General features: G+C 44.1%; 1 protein-coding gene across 1 annotated transcript in view; it reads left to right on the forward strand.

Annotated features, from left to right (window-relative positions):
- Positions 1-721: 721 nt before the first annotated feature.
- The window catches only part of LOC146073984 (solute carrier family 45 member 3-like), a 44,050-nt gene continuing 20,971 nt past the window's right edge, over positions 722-23,800 (forward strand). Inside the window, exons 1-2 of the mRNA XM_083181623.1 lie at positions 722-1,008; positions 20,259-20,543. Of these exons, the coding sequence (XP_083037749.1) occupies positions 20,396-20,543 (148 nt within the window). The 5' untranslated portion in view covers positions 722-1,008; positions 20,259-20,395. The remainder of the gene's footprint in view (positions 1,009-20,258; positions 20,544-23,800) is intronic.

Genomic DNA, 23,800 nt, shown 5'->3' on the forward strand with positions numbered 1-23,800 from the left:
TTCCAGACTGTAGCTGCCCTTTTTGCCCGTCACACTGTGGGGACCGAGGCCCGGATGTCCTGCGGTGAACTGATGGAAAGCTTTCCCTCTGTCCCTGCTGTTTTTGGGAAACGTAACGATATTCTCCATATAATGCCATTTTGAGATGGCGTTATACAAACTCTTCTCGAGAACGTCAACGTTTTTATGCTTGCTGAATAGTGCGAAACATTAAACCACTGTAGGGACCCACGGCTTGCTCCCTACGGTGCGAGATGGGAGGAGATACTTCTCTGTTAACCCTTTGCTGAATAGTTTTGTACAAAAACGTGGAAATTCTCATTTCCAAATTTCTTTACGAGGAAAGTAATGTGCGGAATACAGCCCTACATGTATATCACAGAAATATATGCTCACAGAATAGCAATAATGATTTGTATTGCCTATTATCGTTGATATACCACCTTAGGATAGGGCACCGAGAACCACTGTGTATCTAAATATATTCTGGCACCATTGAAAATAAAGAAAAAAATAATAGAAATAATAATAATAATTATATATATATATATATATATATATATATATATATATATATATATATATATATATATATATAAATGTTTTTTTTTTTATTATTTATATTTTAAGCATATGAGAAGTAGGGAGTGTGGTAATGATGATGATGACTCCCTGCCTCCAGCAGCAGCAGTAGCCGCCGCCTGGTGATGATGATGAGCCCACCCCCGTTGATCCCCCTCCCAGGCTCCTCACACCCACCGGCTGTCCCCCCTCAGCCAGTCTCGCCCTGTGTCTGTGAGTCAGGCTCACAGTCTCGCCCCCTCTCCCTCTCTCACACTTCCCGGAGTTTCCGTTTCCTGCTGCCTCCAGCAGACCCCGAACAAGCCTGGAACTTCCGATCCTCGCCGCCGCCGCCGCCGCTGTGACCGGTGCCCCGGAGGGATCCGGTAGGAGGAGGAGGAGGATGATGAGAGCGACGCTGCCCCGGATGGTGGGCAGGATGGTGGGGTAAGCGGAGACTGCGCTGTATCACACTCACTGCCTGTGCCCCTGTCACTCACACTTATATAACTGTGCGGGACAAACTTTCCCCGGCTTGTCCCGCACTGTGCTCTGCTCCTGCTGCCGCTGCCACATCAGCCCGGATTCCAGCACACAGGAGCAGCCTGGTACTGCAGGACACAGTGCTGATGCCAGCTGCCTCTGCTGTGCTGTGGTGGGCTAACTTCTCTTGTAGTATAGTATTACACAATATAGTGCAGGTAAGAGCGCATGCTGGGACTTGTAGTGCACCCAAAGCAGTTACAGGTGAACTCTGGTTGCGAAAGCATTAGGTCGACAATGGCATGGTTGACAGTCAAAAGGTCGACTTGGATTTTTCATTTTTTGTTTCCCGAATGTCAACATGGACACCGTCTAAGCGCACTGCGTCCCCTCTCATGGTTTGCTGCGCGCAGGTGCCATTTTATTCTCACACCACGCAGTAGTGGATGGTAGGGCATGAAATACTGCCGAAATACTGTCGGCACATGTCAGCTGAAAAAATAAGTGGACACCCATGTTGATTTTTGACTGTCTACCTAATTATTGCATCCTTGGGTCAACCAGCCATGTTGACATTAGGTATTTCAACCTTTTCAGGCGTCGACCTAACGACCATATACACTTGACTAGTATACATTGCAAAGTATTAGGGAGGGTTACCCGGTACATGTGAACGTGGTGGTAAATGAGTACAGTTCTGCGTGACTGCCACATGGGTTAAGTTGTAATACCGCTGCTAATCCTATATCTAAATAACCTATATAATACTATATCAGTTCTGTAATTTGGGATCGTCCGATTTAGGTTGAGTGTATATAAGTGAAGGGACTAGTCCATTTTCTTGGTGTGATGCTGTCTTTTTCAGTGTTGTATATAAGGTGACCTACAGATGTATCGACCTTGGCTCAGGTTGCCCCAGGTAGCCTCATCTGGACCGCCACAGACTTTTCCCCCACCAAGCGTCCCTTTAAACATGCCGTGTTCACACTGCTAGGCAAATTCCCAGGTGAAGCAGTTCTTCCTGGTAATTTTCCTTTTAACACATTTTTTTTGCAGTGTGAACGGGTCAGCCCGTGTCTGCATACCCGGATCTCAAACACGGGTAAAAAGAAGGGTTTTACCCGTGTATGACATCCGAGTATGCAGACAGTTCACACTGCAAAAAAACCTGTGTTAAAAGGCAAATTACCGGGTCGACATGCTAGACCCGGGAATTTGCCAGCAGTGAGAACGGGGTATTAGTTTAAGTCGCATCAAGTCAAGTTCCCTTAAACTCCCCTGGGAGCAATTCTGTGCAATTTTTTATATCGCGATTTATCGTATGTAATAGGACTCCTGGGGAGCTGCCGGGGGAGTTCAAAGGAAATCGGATGCAAAAATCACAGGTGCTAAAAAGCACACGCAATATGCCGCTGGAGGGACCAATTTCAACTTATCCTATGTTTGGCAGGTCCGACCTCCAACTAAAGGTGCCCATACACTTGTCCGATTTGGGCCAATTTCACCCAATCCCGACGGATCGGGCCAAGCAATCGGCCCACATCAGATGTGTTTGATGTTCCCCTCGTGTCCAATGCGTGATTTCGTTCACATTGGACATGAGCCGGAGGTCGGACCTGCTGTTCGTCTGACCTCCTACTCTTCCCACTTCCCAGTGGCGGGGAGCGGGGTCATCTGGGAAGGTCCCGGGCAGCTCAAGGGTGTCGCAGTATTACATCACAGTAGTGTATGGGTACCTTTACCAATAATGTGCCCGGGAATGCACATCGGATCTGATCAGACTTCATCCACCTGCTATTTGGCCACTTTTCATCCGATTTCTTGGGCCGATCCTTCGGAATCGGATGAAAACAGGCCAGATTGTACTAGTGTATGGGGCCTTTAGTTGTGTCGCCAATGCAATAAATGTACATTGCGTGGGAGCATGGACTACTGGGGTGGCATTACATGTAGTTGTAATACTCCCAGCTGCCTCATGTCTCCCTGAATGTATGACTATGTTCAGTCTGCAACTTTGTATGCCTTTATACCAATTCCTTTGTGACATAAGTAGTGATCTAGTGTCCCGTGTTCACTAGTATCTTGGTATTGAGCTATGATGCGTAATGAACGATAGGCTGTTTTAGCACTGCTCGATATTTTTAAAAGTTAAAAGGGCCCTGCCCAAACAGCCAACATGCGCAATGCGTCTATTAATATTAACCAGACAGCTTGGAGGAACCCAGCACATCCCTCAGTGCCGGGCATGCCCCCATTGGTGATGTTGGTGGGGCTGCCTCCCCCACATTGGTGAAACCAGTGGGGCTGTCCCACCCACATCACTCCACACTCATGCTGCCCCTATACCTCTGAAATCTGCCCTACCCTGATTCTAGCGGGATCACTCCATAAAATAAGCGGATATACCACACCTGGGGTGGAGCATCTACATTTTACATACCTCATACTTGGTGACTTTTTGGCTGCCCTCTCCGGGAGCTCAGGGGACAGGGGCAGAGCCACAGACATGCTGGCCTGTTTGGGGGTGTGGCTAGAGTAATCGTGTCATTTTAGCCAACCCTGATATACGTCTAATGCCATTTGGTGTAAAACATGAATTGAATGAGAACACTTCTGTATATGACAAGTTGTGTATGTAGCAGAGATAGGTAACTGTAGTTGTGTACACACGGGCAAAAATCGCTGGCAATATGGACGCTGAGTGACCATATTGCCAGTGATTGGAGTGTGCACCGGCGATACATCGCGAGGTGCGCGCTCCTATTTTTAGCCCCCTTATGATCGCAAGCTCCTGTGACCAGTTGATTCCCTCTGGGGCTCCACTGGCAGTAGTTCCCTTTAGAAAATGGGCGATATATCGCCCCGTGTGTATGCACCTTATGTCCTTCAAGCTTTGCGGAAGTAGATGCTTTAGCATGCAAACAAGGGCCTGCAGCTCAACATCAACTAGAGCAGAGTTTCCCAAACACAACTATTTTAATCCAGGTTTTAAGGATATCCATGTTTGAGCACAGATGGATTAAGTAGTACCTCAGACAATTTGATTAACCATGGATATCCTTAAAACCTTGCCTGTAATAATGCCGTTCGGGAAGCTGAACTAGAGCATCACAGTCTGAACCTTGGTTATGGTTAGGAGGGTTTGGGCCCTCGTTTCAAAATCTGCTCAGTAGTCTTGGCTCGGTTGGCTTTGAAAGTTAAGTAAATATAAGATGTTCAGTGCAATTATTTACTGTTGTAAATCCTGGTTTTAGTAATTTCTTAATCCCGAGTGCATAGCCACACAATGGGGGCAGTCCATTTTGGAACAATGGTGCAATGTATTACGCCTGACAAAGTGATAACGCACCAGCCAAATCCACTCCGGACTGTCCTTATTCAAACACAGCTGATTGGCTGGTGCTTTATCATCACTTCATCAGGCTTAAAACATCTTCCCCAGAATGCACTACGCAACCTGGCTCTTCTGTCATCTTCCCTCACACACATAGAGTTGTGCATACAAATTAGATTACTTTTAATGAATAAACTTACACAAAGCCAATAGGCTACACAGAATCATCACTACATCTCAGTATATCTGAGCTTGATAAATACTGGTCATCCTGGAGGCTGAGGGGAGGTGTATGAAAGATTAGATAGAAATTAAGTATTCACCAATCATCTCGTCACAATCATCTCGTCATTTTTTCAAACCTAATCTGTAAACAGAAGTTGATTGGTTGGTACTTTATCTTGACCCAAGCGATGATAAATCTCCCACTAGATCTTCACACACACTAGATGACCCATGGGACGGACACTATCCGCTCACGAGTGGATGATATGGTGCATACGCACTGAATGATATTATTCAGTTACGTCACCAGCACCCAATAGTCTCCAACTGGGGAGTGACTGATAGTTTATCTAGTTTCATTATAATGGGCCAGATGTACTAAAAAGTGATAAAGTGGTGAGTGATAAACAACCAACCAATCAGCTCCTGCCTGACAGTTTTCAATCCCAGCCTGTAACATGGCAGATAGGAGCTGATTGGTTGGTTGTTTATCGCTCTCCATTTTATCACTTTTTAGTGCATCTGGCCCAATGTCTGGCCCGCTGCTGCGGTGATTCACCTCCACGACATCATCGGGGCTAACTGGACTGACACCATAGTGGTATTTTGAATAATAATCATTTGTTTTCTTAGTATTCGACACCTATAGAACTATTTCTTTTTACTACTCTCACATGTGGAAGTACCACTGTTATTTTGGTGTCGTCTTGCTCTTCCCCTACCTCAGACATTTGCACTTTAGACAACCTTTTTGGACTCTGGCCAGTTAATTAGCCATCAGGGTTGACCTCTTTTGACCTCAGGCTGCCATTTATCTTAAAGGGGTCCTCTGCCTAAATAATGGCAACCGACTACAAGTCTGCAAATGTATCAACTGGTCTCTTAATGCAAAGGCCATTTGTTTTTGGCAGTTAACACATTATATCAATATTCTTAAGTATGCGGCCACAAGTGTTAATAATTAATAATTAATATAATAATTAATAATATAATACTAATTGTATTTCTTTGATCATTTATATCAATTATTTCTTATAAGAAATGTCTGCAGAAAAACGTATGACTTTTTAAAATGTATATTATGGGGCAGGTTCATTTTTGGGCGGGACAGTCAAAACCCCTCGCTATCCAATTACAGGACTGGAAATGAGATGCTGGCATTTCTATAGAAATCACTCGCGCCTCAGGGACAAGTCAGATTAAAATAGTTATCTTAAGGAAAAATCACTGGGACATGCTGTGGCATATATATACAACTAACTACTCCTCACCTTTAAGAGGTGAAGTACCTTCAATGACAACTAGAGGCCAGTCGACAGGCCAAATTACTCCTTTGTGTGCTAAACTAACAGACTGTGAAAGCAAATTTTGCAGGGACCCTGGTCTGTTTCAGACTCGCTGGATATGGAGAGAGGGAGCTGTGAAGACAGGGATTGGAGGTAGGAGCAGATAGGGACTGGGGGTGGGAAGGAAAGTTTGTGGGCTAAAAACGGTCACAGCTCAAAATGAAACTAAAACACAGAGAGAAAGTACATTGCAGAAGTCGTCATTTTGATGGGCTTTTAACTAGTTACTCTACTTCCGAAGCAGTGTCTTCATTCAGTGTCGGGATCTGGACTGCAGTAGTGTTGATTATATAGTATTGTGAATGTGTGTGTGTGACGATATACGGTCGTTAGGTCAACAGTATTAAGGTTGACCACTGAAGGTTGACAGGCATAAAGTGGACACAAGAATAAGGTTGTCAGGGTCAAAAGGTTGTCGCAAGAATTAGGTCGACATTGGGAACGTAGACAGTCAAATGGTTGACTTGGTTTTTTTACGTTGTTTTTTTTTTTTTTTAGCTGCCATGTGCTGACAGGCGGTATTCCATGTTCTGCCATCCTCTAGGGCATGGGTCCTTAAACTGCGGCCCTCCAGATGTTGTGAAACTACAAATCCCAGCATGCCTTGCCACAGTTTTAACACTCCCTTATAGCAAAACTGTGGCAAGGCATGCTGGGATTTGTAGTTTCACAACATCTGGAGGGCCGCAGTTTTAGGACCCATGCTCTAGGGCATGGAGGGAGAATCATGGCAAGCCATGCGAGGGAACATGGTGCACTTTTTCGGTGTCCATGTTGACTATGTCGACAGGGGGGGGCTTGACAGATCCATGTCGACCTATTGGCTGTTGAACTTCTTAATGCTTGTGTCAACCTTTTGACCCTGTTGTCCTTTTTCCTGTGTTGACCTTCAGTGGTTGACCCAATGCATGTCGTCCCAATGATCCTCACCCTGTGTGACCACCTCTTGTGTGTGTTTGCCCATGGAAGCATACATCGGCTGCCACTAGATGGCCATTCAAGTCTTGCTCCGTTTGGGCATGCACACATAGAGGGGAACACATTTTATGTAGCTCGCAGTCTGCTCACTGTGATGGGTTTAGCTCAGGGATGGGGAACTTTCGGCCCTCCGGCTGTTGTAGAACTATACATCCCAGCATGCCCTGCTACACGTTTGCAATTTGGCTATGCTAAAACTGTTGCAGGGCATGCTGGGATGTGTAGTTCAACAACAGCTGGAGGGCCGAAGGTTCCCCATGCCTGGTATAGGTAATATTGGTAATAATGGCTGTGCATACAAGGCATTTGTACCCAACAAAAAAATAAACAGGTCACAATTAAAAATTATTGTTTAATGCAGGCATGTCCAAACTGTGGTCCTCCAGCTGTTGTGAAACTACAAGTCCCATCATGCCTTGCTACAGTTTTTCTAATAGGGAATGCTAAAACTATGGCAAGGCATGCTGGGATGTGTAGTTTCACAACAGCTGGAGGGCCACAGTTTGGACATGCCTGCATTAAACAATCATTTTTAATTGTGACCTGTTTATTTTTCCTTCATGAGAGGAGCGTTTCAAATGTCTGCAGTGTGCTTACGTCCTACTTCGGTCAGTCAAAGGCGATCTTCTTAGATTTCGTTTTGTTACAAAGAAATAAAACCCCTGGCCATGGTAACAGGGTCCTCTCCCCTCAGGTTATAGATACAGTTAATTGATAACCTGCGACAATTGGATCATGTATTGTAGAACGTATGGAATGCAGTTGGCGATCCTGCCAGATACAGTAACACGTGTATTACTGCCATCGTTGGTTCCAGTCTCACAGTGTCCTAGTCCGTTGCGTTCCATTCCGCGCATACCTTGATTCTTTGTGTCTCTGCTAACAATAGATTGCAAGAGATCATTCTGGACCATGTGACTGCGAGGAGGAGAATCTCTGGATAACAGTGGAAATAGGATTAGGAATCTAGGGGCAGATGTATGAAGCAGTGATAACGGAGGAGAAGTGATGAAGTGCCTGGTACTTTATCACCAGCCAATCAGCTCCTGACTGACCCTTTTCAAACCCAGCCTGTAACTTAACTGTCTAGAGCTGATTGGCCGGTGATAAAGTACCAGGCACTTGTGTATCACTTCTCCATTATCACTGCTACATACATCTACCTCTAAGTTTTGAATGTGCTTGATGGTCCTTTTGTATTTCATAATACCATGTTGTCCAGAGGGCAGCCCTGGTTCATCTGCTATGGGGCAAAGTGGCACCCAGCTGGAATCTCCCTGCAGTCATCAAGTTGGTCAATAATGTAGGGTCTGATTCTGGTTAATTTGGACATATTTGCACTGGTGACTGATGTTTAGTGCACATGTGTAGGACTGCTGTGCGGACGCCTTCGGCAGGCGGCGTAAGAGTGAACCAGAATCAGGCCCTTAGTACTGTGCGTAGGATCTAAAGGATCCCTTAAAGGAATGCATAAGGCATAGCTACATAACTGTAGTAATAAAACACTACCACCAGCAAAAGCTTGTTATCAAAATTCAGTCTTTGCAAATTGCTTACCCTTAGGCCCAGGGAATAAATACGGATGACCAGCGGTGAGGCTGCCGGCGGTATAATAGCGATTCTGGCATCCAGTCCGTCAGGATCGTCACCACATCCCATCCTTAGAAGAAACTGAATAGTACTAGGGCGGCCTCTGACCCTGGTAATTTGCAGCAGTGTCGGAGACCCGTAGTTTAAGATCCGGATTAACCCTTTCACTCAGAAAAATGACCTGTGTTTTTCATGAAATTCCTGGGTGGATCTGCTTGACCTGGGAATTTCAATTTTTTTTGTGAAAGGTATTAGAAATTGAGAACAGATTGCGCCGCATGTACACCCTCCCAGCGAGGGCAATGCGCGGTCCTGCGTGTCGCCATTGCCTGACTAGATTTAAACTGCGTGCAGTATACATCTAGTTAGATCGCCAGTGTTCTCGGCATAAAACATTGGTCCATCGCATGTGAGCTGAGCAATCTGTGCTAACCTACACCACATAGCACGGGGCATCAGAAGCTCTGTGTGTATGCCACGTAAGTCTACCCACCTTACATTACTTTCGGCAGAGAAGAAGCTTGTTTGTGTTACAGAAATGTATTTGACAACAGTCCTAGCTTAATCTACTTTTCCTTTTACAAATGTGTCCCTCACTACTTGGAATAGGACATTTCCCAAAATAAATATTCCAAGAATGAAGGCTGGATGGAGCAGAATTCTCAGTGTGCCCATATCACAAGACATTTCACATTTTCAGATGATCGTTTTCCAAGCATGTCGCTACTATGTTTGCGCTTCAATAATTACGTTCTGTATTCTGAAATAACTTTATGTTCTCTCAAAAAAAGAACGGAAACAATATTGCAGCATAGTGCATCGCAGAGGGTCTCGCCTCCAGCCCTCACATACCACCAACAGCTCATGTGCTGTGGATGTCCAGTGGCAAATGCAGTATTTTTAGAGGGGAGTTTCCAAATGTAATACCCCTTTCAGACAGAAAAGTCTGAAAATCCCGGCAAATACACAGCATTTCAAATGCCGTGTCATTTTGCCGGGAGCAGCGTGACCCCCCTTCATACGGAAGAACAAATTACTGAGTAGAAAATTTCTACTCACTCTAGGGAGCCAGGAATCAAGGAATTCAGGAACCACTGGTATAGTGGAAGTAGCAGGTTCTCCCTGCAGCACAGAGTTGTGATGTGACGCGTACCCAACCAACTGCTCATATTATTAGTGAGAGTTACAATTTAGATTCTTTGTCCTATGGCAGTTTCTGCCATATTAGGTTACCATTTTTTTATTCTACTATCATTTACAGCGCTTTACAGAGAATGTTTGAACATTCACATCAGTCCCTGCTCCAGTGGAGCTTACTATCTATATTCCCTACCACACACACACACACAGACATTCTAGGGTTATTTTTTTGGGAGCCAATTAGCCAACCAGTATATTTTTGGATTGTGGGAGGAAACCAGATTACCCAGAGAAAATGCACGTAAGTACGGGGAGAATATACAAACTCTACACAGTTAGGGCCATAGTGGGAATGCATGCTATACAAAATGCCGTACTGCCAATATCTTTAACGATATCGGCAGTGCCACAAAGCGAGGGATTTCTGGATTAAACACTGAACAATATCGTTCAGTGACGCCACCGTCGAAGTCGTCCGATTTGACGGAATGTTCAGACGATATGGGTTGTCCTTAACAATCTGCGGGAGAATGCATCGTTAACACAATAGTGGGGACACACTGGACAATATGCACAATTATATCATTATCGTGCATATAGTCCTGAATGTTATATATAGGGTGAAATGTAATAGGATGAGAGATTCAGAAAGTGAGAGATTTGGTAAGAAATCTCCAGGTTTTTTTTTAAAGCGGCAATCATTTACACTGCAAAATCCAACTGGTATTGCAGTGTAAATGATTGCCGCTTTAAAAAAAAAAGTGTTTCCTCGCCTTAAGGGTTCCCTGAGCACCGAGTTTGAGAAATGTGATGGCTGTGGGAAAAGTCTCCACCTGCTGTATTTAGGAGGTCTGATACTCCCCCCCCCCCCCACTGACTTTCAAAATAAAATGTTTATCATGTAATATCTCAGTGTTTGCCACACTAAAATTGGGGACGTTCTGCTGGTGTCCCCTGTGCATTCTGTAATGCTTGATTGCCTAGTAATCCAGTCACTGCAGGAAGTTATACAGACAGAGAGCTAGGTGATCAAGGTGTCCGTCCGAGCAAAACGGCATTACCCATAATCCACCTCATGCTCTGCAGCAATAAATCATGTTCCGTTTGTTTGAATTGTAAATGGAGCGTGGCTCTTGATCACTAGCGGGTGGCTGATTATGTATATCCCACGCCTTCAAAGAGACAACTTAATTTCCTCTTCCTGTCGTCAGTAATATATATCAAACTGGAACATTAATGGCAGTTCATATTCTGCTCTCCCTGCATTCATTTACATGGACATGGAAGTCTTCAGCCAATTATCCTTCTATCTCTATACAAAAGACGAAATTTTAATATTCATTTTTCTATGGGTAACGGTTTCTTTTTTTTTTTTTAAATAAAAAGGGGGTATCAAAGCTTGAAGAGAGATTTCCAACCAATCAGCTAATTTTACAGGCTGTGTTTGAAAAATCTGAGAAGCTGATTGGTGGTTTCTTTTTTTCTTGTTTTATGTACAAGCTTCGCTAAATCTCCCCTAAATTTCCATAACCCTAAACGGTTAATACTCTAGCATAGCAGTTATGTGTGCAAAGTAGACCTCTCTGAATGTAGTTTGCATATTTATAGCCCCTAAAAAATAGACTCTGCTTTTCCTCACAATGCATTTTCTTATTCTTTGCCTCAAATCTATGGTATTGAAAGTGTTCCTTTTTCTAACTTCCGCTATTGAAATTTAGATCAGATTTCTGGCCATTAAGTTGCGGGGTAAGCCTCTCATGCCAATTATTGCAGTCTGGAAATTTTTAGCATTCCGCAAATTATTCCCAATCCGTCTAATTCTATTGTGACCGGTGTCTTCATCCTTACTTGAATCAATAGAAAGGATTCATTGTTAATGTTTAATTGCACCACATAAAAGAACACCGGCATCGTTATTCTGCATTTACAGGAACTAATATAGGCTGCTAGAATGATCTGTACTTTTGTGTTTTTCAAAACCTTTTTTTTTTACAAAATTAATCAGAAGTTTTGTTTTTTTTGGTATCAGGATTAAAAAAATAAATAAAAATAGTGGCTTCTGATAGACTGGAGTGTACCGATTAAACTACTCTATGTACTAAACCTTGGAGAGCAAGCGATAAAGTGGATGGACATAAAGTACCAGCCAACCAGTTTTTGTGATTTTTCAAACACAGCCTGTAACAAAGCAGCTAGGAGCTGATTGGCTGGTACTTTATCTCTCAGCAATGCTTAGTACATAGACCGCATTGTCACCTGTTAAAGCATCATTAAACAATAACTTTTTAACTATGTTGTTAAGTTTGGTGGTGAAGGGTTTTTTTTCTTAAGCTGGGAACACAGCTCAGTCACACATCATTGTACCTCATTATTAACGTCTTTGATACTTACTGCCCCGAGAGTTACATATTGGAAGAATAGTCCCAGCAGCACAGAGTATATCAGGAGCCTAGTGATGTATTAGTGAGGATGGGGCTGCATGTGGCAGGAAGCCACATAATGAGGCTCACAGTGCTGAGGTCATGGGTTTGATTCTCACCATGGCCCTAACTGTGCAGAATTTGTATATTCTCCCCGTGCTTGCATGAGTTTCCTCCGGGTAATCCGGTTTCCTCCCACAATCCAAAAATATACTGGTAGGTGAATTGGCTCCCAATAAAATTAACCCTAGAATGTCTGTGTGCACATGTGGTAGGGAATATAGATTGGAAGCTCCACTGGGGCAGGGACTGATGTGAGTGTTCAAATATTCTCTGCACAGCACTGCGGAATATTTGTGCGCTATATAAAATATCTGTTAATAAATAATAAAATAAATTAATAATAATGAGAGTTATACTGTATAGTGCAGTGGTTCCCAAACTGCATGCCTGGGCACCTTGGGGTGGCACGAGACTCTTGCAGGGGTGCCCCTGGTTGGTGGTCTAGGACTATATAAAATGATTTATGGTCAAGGTGATAGGAAAAACCAGTGCTGGTGGCTGCCAATCATAAAACATCTAGCCAGTCGGAAGCACAACTATACACCACCATATAAAGTAACCATAAGGGGCAAGCAACCATTGAGTTGTGTGCTTAACTATTGTGTTAAGTGAATAAGGGTGGGCGATTTCACTTAACTTTCCCTGTGTGTAGATCGCCCATACACACGTAGCGATCTGGTTATTATAAATAGTCAATCGCAATCACTCATACTGAACACACAGAGAAGCTTAAACCCGCTTGCTAAGTGATCTAACTAGATTTTGCCTGCCTGTGCTAAAGATCTGAGCCAGGACCGTACATTGATATCGCGTGTACACACACAGCAATTTGGGCTTAATTTCTAAACAATCTAAACCGATCATTTCGAAAATAGCCAAAAATCGCCCAGTGCCCATACGAAGGACAGGTTTCGCAGTCTTTTTCTTTTTCCAAATGTATCAATAAAAAAAAAAAAAAAGCTTTTATAACAGGCGTAGTAAAAACAATGCTGATACTCACTCTAGTGAGCCTGGATTCAAGAACATTCAGGAAATAGTGGAAGTAGCAGGTTCTCCCTGCAGCACAGAGTTGTGATGTGAAACGTACCCAACCAACTTGCTCATATTATTAGTGTGAGTTACAATTTAGATTATTTGCCCTATGTCAGTTTCTGCCATATTGGGTTACCATTTTTTTTATTCTACTATCACATGCTTGTTATTTGTGTTAGAATTTTTACATGGCAGACCCATGAAGCTTGTTCTGCCTGGTCTCGCCAAAAATTAGGACTACCAAAACCTCAAGCATGATCCCTTTTATAAGGATTTGATAGCTAATTTCTGATTGCCGCTGTCACACACACACACACACACACAGGTGACTACAATAATAAAGAAAGCAAAAACTGCAGGGGCAGAGCAATTTGGGGGTGATTCAAGATTGATCGGACGGGGCTGAATTCATCCCCATTCTGATGGTGTCTGCGCATGCGTGTATTTGTGCATGTGCAGGCCCCCTGTTCGTACGCCTTCGATGAGTATCACACTCATTCACACGGGTGAAGTAGGGGGGCGGCACCATAAAAGTGCTGGGCGTTCTCCTGGGAACTCGGGCAGGCCGATGCCTGTCACATGACATCAGGGCCCGCCCCCTCTTCAGCGGACTCCAGTGGAAAGAAGTCAGTTTAGGCTGACTCTTATTTCTGAAGGGGAGAGAAATCATTCGCTGGTGCGAGGGGAAGGTGTTCTCTGACCACTCCCCTCGCATGTTACCGAGGGGATGCGGGCGGGTCTGGCGGCGGGGAGACAGTAAGCCGCTCGCTAAGCTGACCTCTGCTTATCGGTACTGAATCTGCACTGCCTCTGATAATCCCCTCTACCCTGCATATTTCTTCTGCCTCACACATTGTAGGTTCCAAGTGTCTGTAACTACAACTATGAAAAGCATTTTGCTGTACAACTGCAGTGTAAATGACGAGAAGAGCGCGTATAGCAATATCAAGTACTGTAAATGTCACATAAGAGGATCACACAGAGCTCTATCAGTTTAGTGTAAGATGTGGACCTTTAAATAGTCTTGTATAAAGCAGTGACCTTTACCTCACTCATTGCTCCAGCCCATCATGCACTCTCCTGTGAAACTCCTAGAATCTGAATTATGGTACATCCCTCACTGACTGTTACCCAATACTAAGAGGGGGAATTAGTGTCCTGTAAGCTCTAGGGTGATACTCTTACGGTGGGGACTAACAAAGTGCGTATTACTTATGTATGTTCATATACAATCTATATATCAAGCATACGTTTACATGTGCATGGAGTGTCCTCTTTAGTTGCTATTATTCTGTTATGCAAATATTTAAAAAAAAAATGTGTGTCACAGATGTTACTACAAACAGTAAAACATGGGGTACAGGTGGGATCATGTACTGATTTCTCAGGCACTAAGAATATCTGGCAATGACAGAGGAAGTGATAATATATCTAAAAATAAAAAACTCAATCCGTCTCCTTTTCATGTCTTTCTCCCTGCCTCGCTCGCTGGCTCACTTCCTGCCTCGCTTGCTCTCTCTCGCTCTTCCTCTCTTGCCCACTCTCTTCTTAACTATGTCTGTCTTATGCTCTCTCTGCCTGTTGTATCTTTTGCTAGGTCTTTATCTCACTATGGAGCCGATTTAGTAACATTATTTTGTTTTTGTGTAAAAAGTGTTCCAACCTTTTTTTTTTTTGAGCCCTGTGATAACAACGCTAGCTTCAGCTGGTGTTATTTACAGGGCTCACTGCGAATCCTGGCAGTGCAGGGACAGCAAAATCCGCCGTATGTGTGTCCGATAGACGCACAAGCTGAACACTGTGTAAAAAATATGATACTCCCCTCCCCAGGGACCGCTTATCAATGCTCCTGCTTTCACAGGCACTTTACTGCACCGGGGTAACAGGACTCCCTGTTGTGCCTGTTATCCCGGTGCAGTAAAGTTCCTGTGAAACAAACCCCAATAATGCTGTAGAGGACCATCGCAGGGACAGAGCTTTTCCACAAGCTCTGTCTACCCCCACGTGTGATAATTGACACATCCATGCATTGTAGTAAATTATCGCATTCTGGATATTATTACAGATGCGGATGGTGATAAATCCCCCCCCCCCCTCCCCATGTGTCTTTCTCTTGTACTTCTTGGTATGCGGGCAATAGACCGTTGCAGCAGCTGGCACTTGCGTCACTTATTGCTGCACACTGTGTACAGCAGAGACATCATCTCACGTGTATCTTCTCTGTAAACACAGCTGCATAATATACAACCAATGGCGCCTGACACTGTAGACTAAATAAGGAGGATGCCTGCTTTGCTGTGGCTGTACCGTGATGAGCATTGGAAATATGGCAGAATCCTTCTGTTTAACAGATTACTACGTTAATATGTTTACTTATCATTTATGTTTTACTAACTGGCAGTAAGTAAATAGGTGATTATCTACATGGGATAATGTACGCCTAAAGGCCCACACACACTGGCCGACTTTCAGCTGAAAGCCGCTCAAAACAGCAAGTTTGAGCGTCTTTCAGCTCAAAGCCACCCAGTGTGTATGTGCATCATCGCCGGGAAACCCGCTCACCTGCTGGTATTACCAGCAGATGAGCGGCTTTGAGGACCGCTTTGCATATTGCTGCGCTTGGCAATTGCATTTTAAAGTAATACCACCTGTGAGAAACTGGGATTATAAAATTAAAGTAGGGTTTTTATTCTGTGTGTTACATGTGTATGAATTTTGTAACACACCCATAGTGGGTGTGGTATAGGGGTCCGACAGTCGGGATCCCGACAGTCATTAGCCCGACGTCATAAGCCCCTTGCGGGCTCGCTGTGCAAGCCACCTATTCTATTCTCCCTCTGTGGGGGTCGTGGACCCCCACGAGGGAAAATAGCCGACGGTCGTCGGGAACCCGGCTGTCGGTGTTTTGAAAGTCGGGATCCCAATGTCGGGTAAATGCCTGTTGGGACCCCGTCCGGCACCCCCCCATAGCTGGGGCGCAGATGTCTTTTTTTTATTTTTTATTACTTTTTCTGTTAAAATGCATCTTTTATGCAAAACAAGGTGAACAGGAAACACAGGCAGCTTCTGCTGATTAAAAGGATATGCGGTTATGATGTATATTCTGTGTGTGACTACGGATGTATCTGCATACAAAATGGAACTTTACAGTGTTTCCCAGGAAAATACTGCAACGTAGCATTGTGTATGCAGCTGCAGTCAGACACCAAATACAGACATTCTGCATATAATTTTAATCTGCAGATGCGGCTTGTGTGTCCTATTCACTATGTTTTGCACAAGTCTCAAAAAAAAGATCCCCCAATGCTACCGAGTCATATGTCGCTCACGTGTTATGTATAATGCTACTTGTATTAAACGATGATTAGATGTCTGTGCCCACATCTGTACCAGCTGCCTCATTGTTCGTTTATATGGCTATTGGTCCTAATATCGTATCGTATCCCAGGAAACTCTTATTGCCAGGCAGGGATGGATGAAATCTGGAATCTGCATGGTCCACATCAGCTCTGTACTGGATGTTCTAGGCTTCAGATTGTTTCCCAATGCACATTCAGCATTACAATAATATATGCGCTAGCAAGGTGAAATGATGAGACGCTCCTTTAAATGTTAGTGAGCCATGTCAAGGCGACCTCTCCGGTTTCCTCTTTATTGCTTGTAAATGGTTTTTGGTCTGACATCATGGGTTACAAATACGGCCTTCAGTTACTCTGTACCAAAGGATACATTAGCTCAGACTAGAAATCACATAATGGGAGAGAAGGGGATACTGTAACGTCTTGTAACAACCCGCAGCGGCACTGGCTTGTGTCCAAGCGTGACTAAAACAGGGCTACTGCTATCAAAACCCCCATGACATAGGAAGAGGGAGATATTCCAACCTCAGACATGGTTTTGTTTCTTGCATAAGACACAAGACCTAATGAAAATGGCATTTTCACAATCTTAGTTGTTAATATGAAAGTTTTGATGTCCTTGTAGAAATAGCTTCCTTTTTACCTTAATATATGTGAAATCCTTTTGCCCCAGGCGTAAATAAATGACCAGAAATAATGCATAGGGGATGATCCATATATAGCGGTGTTCTGCTTAACATCCCTTATTTTCTTGCTCCTCTATTGGCCACCGTTTAAATTGATCCCATAGTGCTGTGCTCTTCTGAACCTTGCCAGGGTGCTGTCTGTTTAACCTGAAGCAGAAACATCCAGGTGGTGCTATTATGGTGCCATTATGTGCAGACTTTGAGAACCGACCTTCGAACGGCGTGCGCGCGCATCGCGTCGAATGGTACACATTTGAGCATACAATCATTTGATTTATCGGCCAGATGTGGTTGAAACCGAATGATTGCTTGCAATATCTCACAAGTGTATGGGCAGCATAACAATGACCTTTTCACAAAACGCCATGCTTATAACAACTGCACGATGTGTACTCTATACTACGACCTGTTTATTAAGCTACACATGAAAATAAATGAAACAAAACCAAAAATATGATCTTTCACCAGCTTCCCCAGCGGCGGCACTATGCAGCCTGCAATCTGGTTGGATTTTAGACCTGACTGTTAAGCAGGAACTTCTAAGCATTCCTTCCCCAGTAATCCCTGTAAACGGAGCTCATGATGATACCGCTGCAAACTGAGCTTGTCAGGGAAGATTAATTGTTGTTAAGAGAAGCCCCATACACACTAGACACTTAGGGCCCTTCCAAGCCATATCGTTTACTCCAGGCATGGCCAAAACGACAGCCCTGTTGTGAAACTACACATCCCAGCATGCCTTGCTACAGGTTTAGCATTCCCTAATAGCAGAACTGTGGCCAGGCATGATGGGACTTTTCATAACAGCTGGAGGGCCATCGTTTGGCCTTGTCTGGTTTACTATTTAGTCTAGTGTGTGTGCTCAACACTTCCGCAAATCTTTAACGACCTCCTGCGGGTCTCGTCTGTTCAATTCAGACTAGGAAGGACATGCTGCAGCTGTACAAATTGGCACCAAAAAAGCATGAAAAACTAATTTGGCGGCCATTTCCATGCTGACCTTTTGCTTTTGTTAACATTTTGTTTACTTCAGCTTTGTGCGTGACCATTTGTTGTTGACCTATTCACTGTCCCTCGTCACATACAGACGGCTCTATATGTGACCAGGGACAGTCAAATGCGGAGAATGGAGGCTGTAGTTAGTTCCAGACTGAGTTATATAGTGGAAGTAGCAGAGTCTCCCAGCAGCACAGAGTATATTAGGAGATTAATGATGTGTTCCTTAACACTGCTCTGTATGTGACAATGTGGAAAATGGAGGCGGTAGTTGGTTCCAGACTGAGGGGCAGATTTATTATGCTCGGGGAAGTGATAAACTGTCTGGTTTTTATCACCGGCCAATCAGCTCCTACCTGTGAAGTTACAGGCCTGGTTTGAAAAATGACAGGTAGGAGCTGATTGGCCGGTGATAAAAACCAGACACTTTATCACTTCACCGAGCTTAATAAATCTGCCCCTCAGTTATATAGTGGAAGTAGCAGAGTCTCCCAGCAGCACAGAGTATATTAGAAATTAATGAAGTGTTTGTGGAGACAGCTCGGTATGTGACCAGAGACAGTCACAAAGGAGGCAGTAGGTACAGGTAGTTTCAGACTGAAGTAGTGTACACACCGTGAGATTTACTTGTTTATTCAATCCTGATTCGATCTGGAGCGAGTCGCATGGTGCCATGTACACATTTGATTTAGACTATATAGTACAGATCTGTACTGTATAGTCCTGCCAGCGAAGTCTATTTTTCTATTCGATTTCGATGCCGAAGGGCCGCGCACCAGGATCGACCCGGGATTGAATGCGTTTGATTTCAGATATCCATTCAATTTCTCTTACGTAAGCATATGTGAATAGAAAAATAGACCAAATCGAACCGTGTGTACACCACATTGGTTATATAGTGGAAGCAGCAGAGTCTCCCAGCAGCACAGAGTATATCAGATGAGTGATGTGTTAGTGTGATTTCGTAGTGACAACAGGACTGCATGTGACAGGGGCAGTGTCATGATGTTGGAAGGGAGATGGAGGCAGCAGGAAGCCACAGACTACGGTGTCAATTTACTAAAGATTCTAAAAATAAAAAGCGGTGATATTGCCCATAACAACCAATCAGATTCTGGCTATCATTTTCTAGGATACAAAAGAAAGATTATAGACCTAGAGGGAGATTCTTTTAAGCAGAAATGCGGTAAAAACCCAGTTATCAGGGTTTTTACCGCATTTCTGTATGCTCTAACCCCCCTCTGCAGTGACAGCGCTGCGGAGGGAATCGCCAGCAAAAGCTGGCGATTCCCTGCAGAAGCCTATGGGCTTCTTACCGCAGCGCTGTGTGAGGGATCAGTCACGGATCCCTCCCAGCATGCGGCTGGATACGGTGCTTTGTGTATGCGCCGAAGTCCAGCATCGGAGCCGCATCGCAAGGGACAGCTCTTATCGAAAGCTCTTATCGTGTTAATAATCGCATATGTTAGAGCAAATGCGATTATTGAGAATGTGGTGGCCGGTGAAGGGGGGCGAAACATAGCTGCGGATGTTAGAACATCCCGCCCATAATCTGATTGGTTCCTGTGTGCAATATAACTTTTTCCTTTTTTAAAAAAAAAGCTTAAATTTACCCTGAGGAGTTACTGGGCTTTAGGAAGGGCAGTGGCAGTGAGATGAAGGGAATGAAGGCAGTAGGTTGTTCCCGACAGAGTTATATATTGGAAGGAGCAATCTCTCCAGCAGCACAGAGTATATCAGGAAATAAGTGATTTGTCAGTGAGGACAGGGCTGCACCTGACAGGGACGGTGAAGAGGGAAATAAGGCAATTAGAAGCTACAGGCGGAGTTTATATAGTGAAAGGAGCAGGGTCCTCCAGTAGCACAGAGTATTGATGTGAGGCTACTGTGAAACTGTGTGCCATCTACAGCTCTGTATAAAATAAAGATCATTAATGCAGTCAGATTATTTAAAATGATCTTTATTACTCTCCTATTGTAAATATTTCATGGGTTTCCTTATACATTATCAATCAATTATTTTATTTTATTTTTTTACTTTGTAGGAAGTTTCTTTAAGTATGGCAGCCCGGAGAGAACAAATGGCGGCGCTGGTATTAAAGTCTGCTGTTCAAGATAACCCTGTGCCGAAAACAAGATCATCAGACTTCTTACATATCTGGTGAGAGAGAGGCTCCGAAACATGGAGCTGTGCAGCTTATCGTGGCACCTTGTCCTGCTGAACTTCATGACGTGTGGCCTTGAAATCTGTGTGGCAGCTGGGATCACCTATGTCCCCCCGTTACTCCTGGAAGCTGGAGTAGAAGAGCAATACATGACCATGGTTTTGGGTGAGCTGTTGTTTTATTGTTGGGGTACAAATATCTAGGTTATTTTTGCTTTATAAACTTGGTTCTGTCATTTTGCTGTGAACCACCAACCGGATTATTTATCATTCTCTATATTTTCTTATATAGAAATGAGATCCAGCATTTAGTGAGGTAGTGGTGGTAATTCTCTAGGCCGTGCCTGGCCGTGATAGGCCGTGCCTATCGCTCTCCAGCTGAGGTGAAACTACGAAGTCCCAGCATGCCTGGCCACAGTTTTGCTATTAAACTATGCTAAAACTCTGGCAGAGCATGTTGGGATGTGTAGTTCTAAAACAGCTGGAGAGCCCCAGGCTTGCTATAGACTCTACTATCAGGGGGGAAATTTTAACTTGTATTTATTATTATACTTTGTTTATGTATATGGTGCCGCAAGGGTTCTGCAGCACCTACAAATACATAAATGAGCAAAAACAAGAAAATAATGACTTACTAAAGTACACGGTTCGTTAGGACAAGTACACGGTAAATAAAGATAGGGGACAGGACACTTAAATAATTATTAGGCCGACAGGGAGGGATAGGGTTAGGTGCTGTTGAAAGGTGCAAGATACATGTTTTATCCACATTAATGTGCATGGTACTCTGTGCGCATGCGCTTAGCTGTACATACGAAGGCTGGCTTCTTGCAGGGTGATTGATACCCTGGATACTTTTGTATTATCACGGCGCCCAGTTATGTTACGTACGCTAACGTAGTGAAATCGCATCGCATTACGTTATAGTAGCCTGCGATGCGATTTTACCCTACCCGCTCCCTGTCATTCCCGCCCCCTGTCAGATCTTGTCAGAAATCACTCTGAGGTGATATTCTGTCGTGAGAAGAAGTGTACCTCAGAGCTGGTGGTGTTTTCCTGTGATTTACAGTGATTTGCTTCAAGTTATTGAGATGGCTGCATCAATTAGCTTATTTACGCTGCCTCAGACAGAGGAGGATGCTGTCAAATTTTTTCAGGACCATCACCTGCTGCCAGTGACAGCTACTTGCACCAATGGGCACCCCATGCGCTTAACGGTGATGTAGTGTATGTGGCGGTGGTCCTGTACAACGGCTGGATGCGGGAGGCCTGTACCATGGACCTGCTGGCACAGCCGCAGCGCCGTATTGGTGGACCGGGCCAGATAGTGAAAGTTGACGAAAGTCTTTTTGTCAAAAGAAAAAGTAATGTGTGACGTGTTTACCTCAGGAATGGGTTTTTGGAGGCATCTCACTTGAAACAGGACAGTGCTTCATTATTTTATTTTTATATATATTCTTTGTATTTTTGCCATACTTTATAAACGTAAAACTCCAGCATATACGTTAGTATGACAGGAAAGGCTGTGTCTCACCTGCCTCATACCACCACACACCACTGCTGGACATTGGCGGATTCAGGGGTGGGGGGCAACCGGGCACGTGCACCCGCTGGGAACCGGAGATATCGCCTGGCAAAGCTGTAACGTTTTTTCCCCATAGGATAATATGGGACCCGTTAATTCTGACCCCCACCTAGTTCCTATGGCTGCCAGTTTCCCCCCCCCCCCCTGGCATCACAGAAGTTTGTGGATGATCTCATTCAATTCCAAATCGCTGGGCCTTCAATATGATACCAGGCTGGTCCATATCGGTCAATCGGTTCCAGAGATATTGCGGATCACTCCTTTTTTTTTATTTTTTAAATGTAATTTCGCAGGCTGTTCATGTTCTTTGAGGGCAGATTACTCTGGAACCAAACGTTCCAGTTTCACGGGACCAAAATCATTCAAAGCCCACTCAAAAGTTCCTCAATATGCTTCTTGTCTCATGTAAATGGATAAGTTGGTTACAAAGATATAACCGGTTAAATGAGATAACTGGTTAAAGGGGGAGGTGTGGTTTTCTTTCCCCCTCACACCAGAAAATGCAGGGACTAGGCTGGTGTAAAAGGGGCCAACCTGGGAATGCATTTTCTGATGTGAAAGGGGTATTATTTTAAATAGCTGGAACCTGCAGTGCTCTGAATACAGCCAGGCTCTGCCACTGTCAGTGGCTATCACTTCTGCCTGGCGGCTGTCCCCCATTTACCGCGAGCATGTATTCCCCCTTGGCAACAAGCATGGAACCTCTGGCAATGAGCATGGAACCCGTGGCAATGAGCATGTAGATAAGCAACACTTATGTAGCATAATTTTAATAGGCACTATGGTGTTTGGCATAATACATAATGGCGTGTAACTTAACGTGTAATGGACATTATGGTGTAAATGTTTAATTGCGTGCCTTTGGCGCTCAATGTCCCTGTTTATGAAGCGTATTGTGAATTTTGGCTTAATCTGTGTGGCATTATGTGAATTTTGGCTCAATCCATTCGACATTATGTGAATTTTGGCTCAATCCATGTGTTATTATGTGAATTTTTGCTCATTCCCTTTGCCATCATGTGCAAGGGGCAAGTATAATGGGGCCTAGTATTTTGTTGCAGAATGTGTAGAAGTTGTATATGGTGTGGTACACTACACTCAAGGACACGCCCCCTGTTGAGTGACCACACCCCCTTTTCCAGAGCGTGCCTTCTGCGCGCGCACAACTACACCCATGGTAGGCCTGCATACTTTAAATACCAGGGCCTATTTTTAATCCCATTCCCACCCTCTCTCTGCTGCTCTCTTAGCATGTACACTGGCACCACTAACACCGCCCCTCCCCCACCGAAACCCTCTTTTATCATGGTGCCCCCCCTGTCATTTTATCCTGGATCCGCCCTTGCTGCTGGATACTATCCTGGCCTTTCACGGCTTGGCTTCCAAGTTCTGAAGGTATTGGGCAGTCCAGTGAGGTATGATGTTATATATGGATTGTGCTCCAAAACAGAATGCACGTTACACTGCCGATGGGGCCATGTACCCCTGACAGATGAATTTAGACTGTATAGTCACTTATAGGCAAATATGGCGGCTATCAGCAGGTGATAATTGGGCACTTATAAGTTATATGATACGCTGTTTAGGGGTCTATCCGTAATGGAGAGCCCTATATTATGAAGTAGTATACCATCGATTTAACAATTTACCAATTAATTATCTTAGTCTAAATAGACTGAATAAATGTCCTCTATACCTTGACAATCTAACTCACATTTTGGCAAGTACAGTTGTTACAGCTGTAACCTGTAGATGCTGCGCTCTGCAGACAATCTGAGTGAGAACTATTTTTATCAGTATAGATTGCCGCCTATGTGCAATTTGGTAGGTGCAATGTT

This window comes from Crinia signifera, chromosome 4, assembly GCF_055691185.1.
Source record: "Crinia signifera chromosome 4, ASM5569118v1, whole genome shotgun sequence".
In the NCBI taxonomy this organism is placed as follows: Eukaryota; Metazoa; Chordata; class Amphibia; order Anura; family Myobatrachidae; genus Crinia; species Crinia signifera.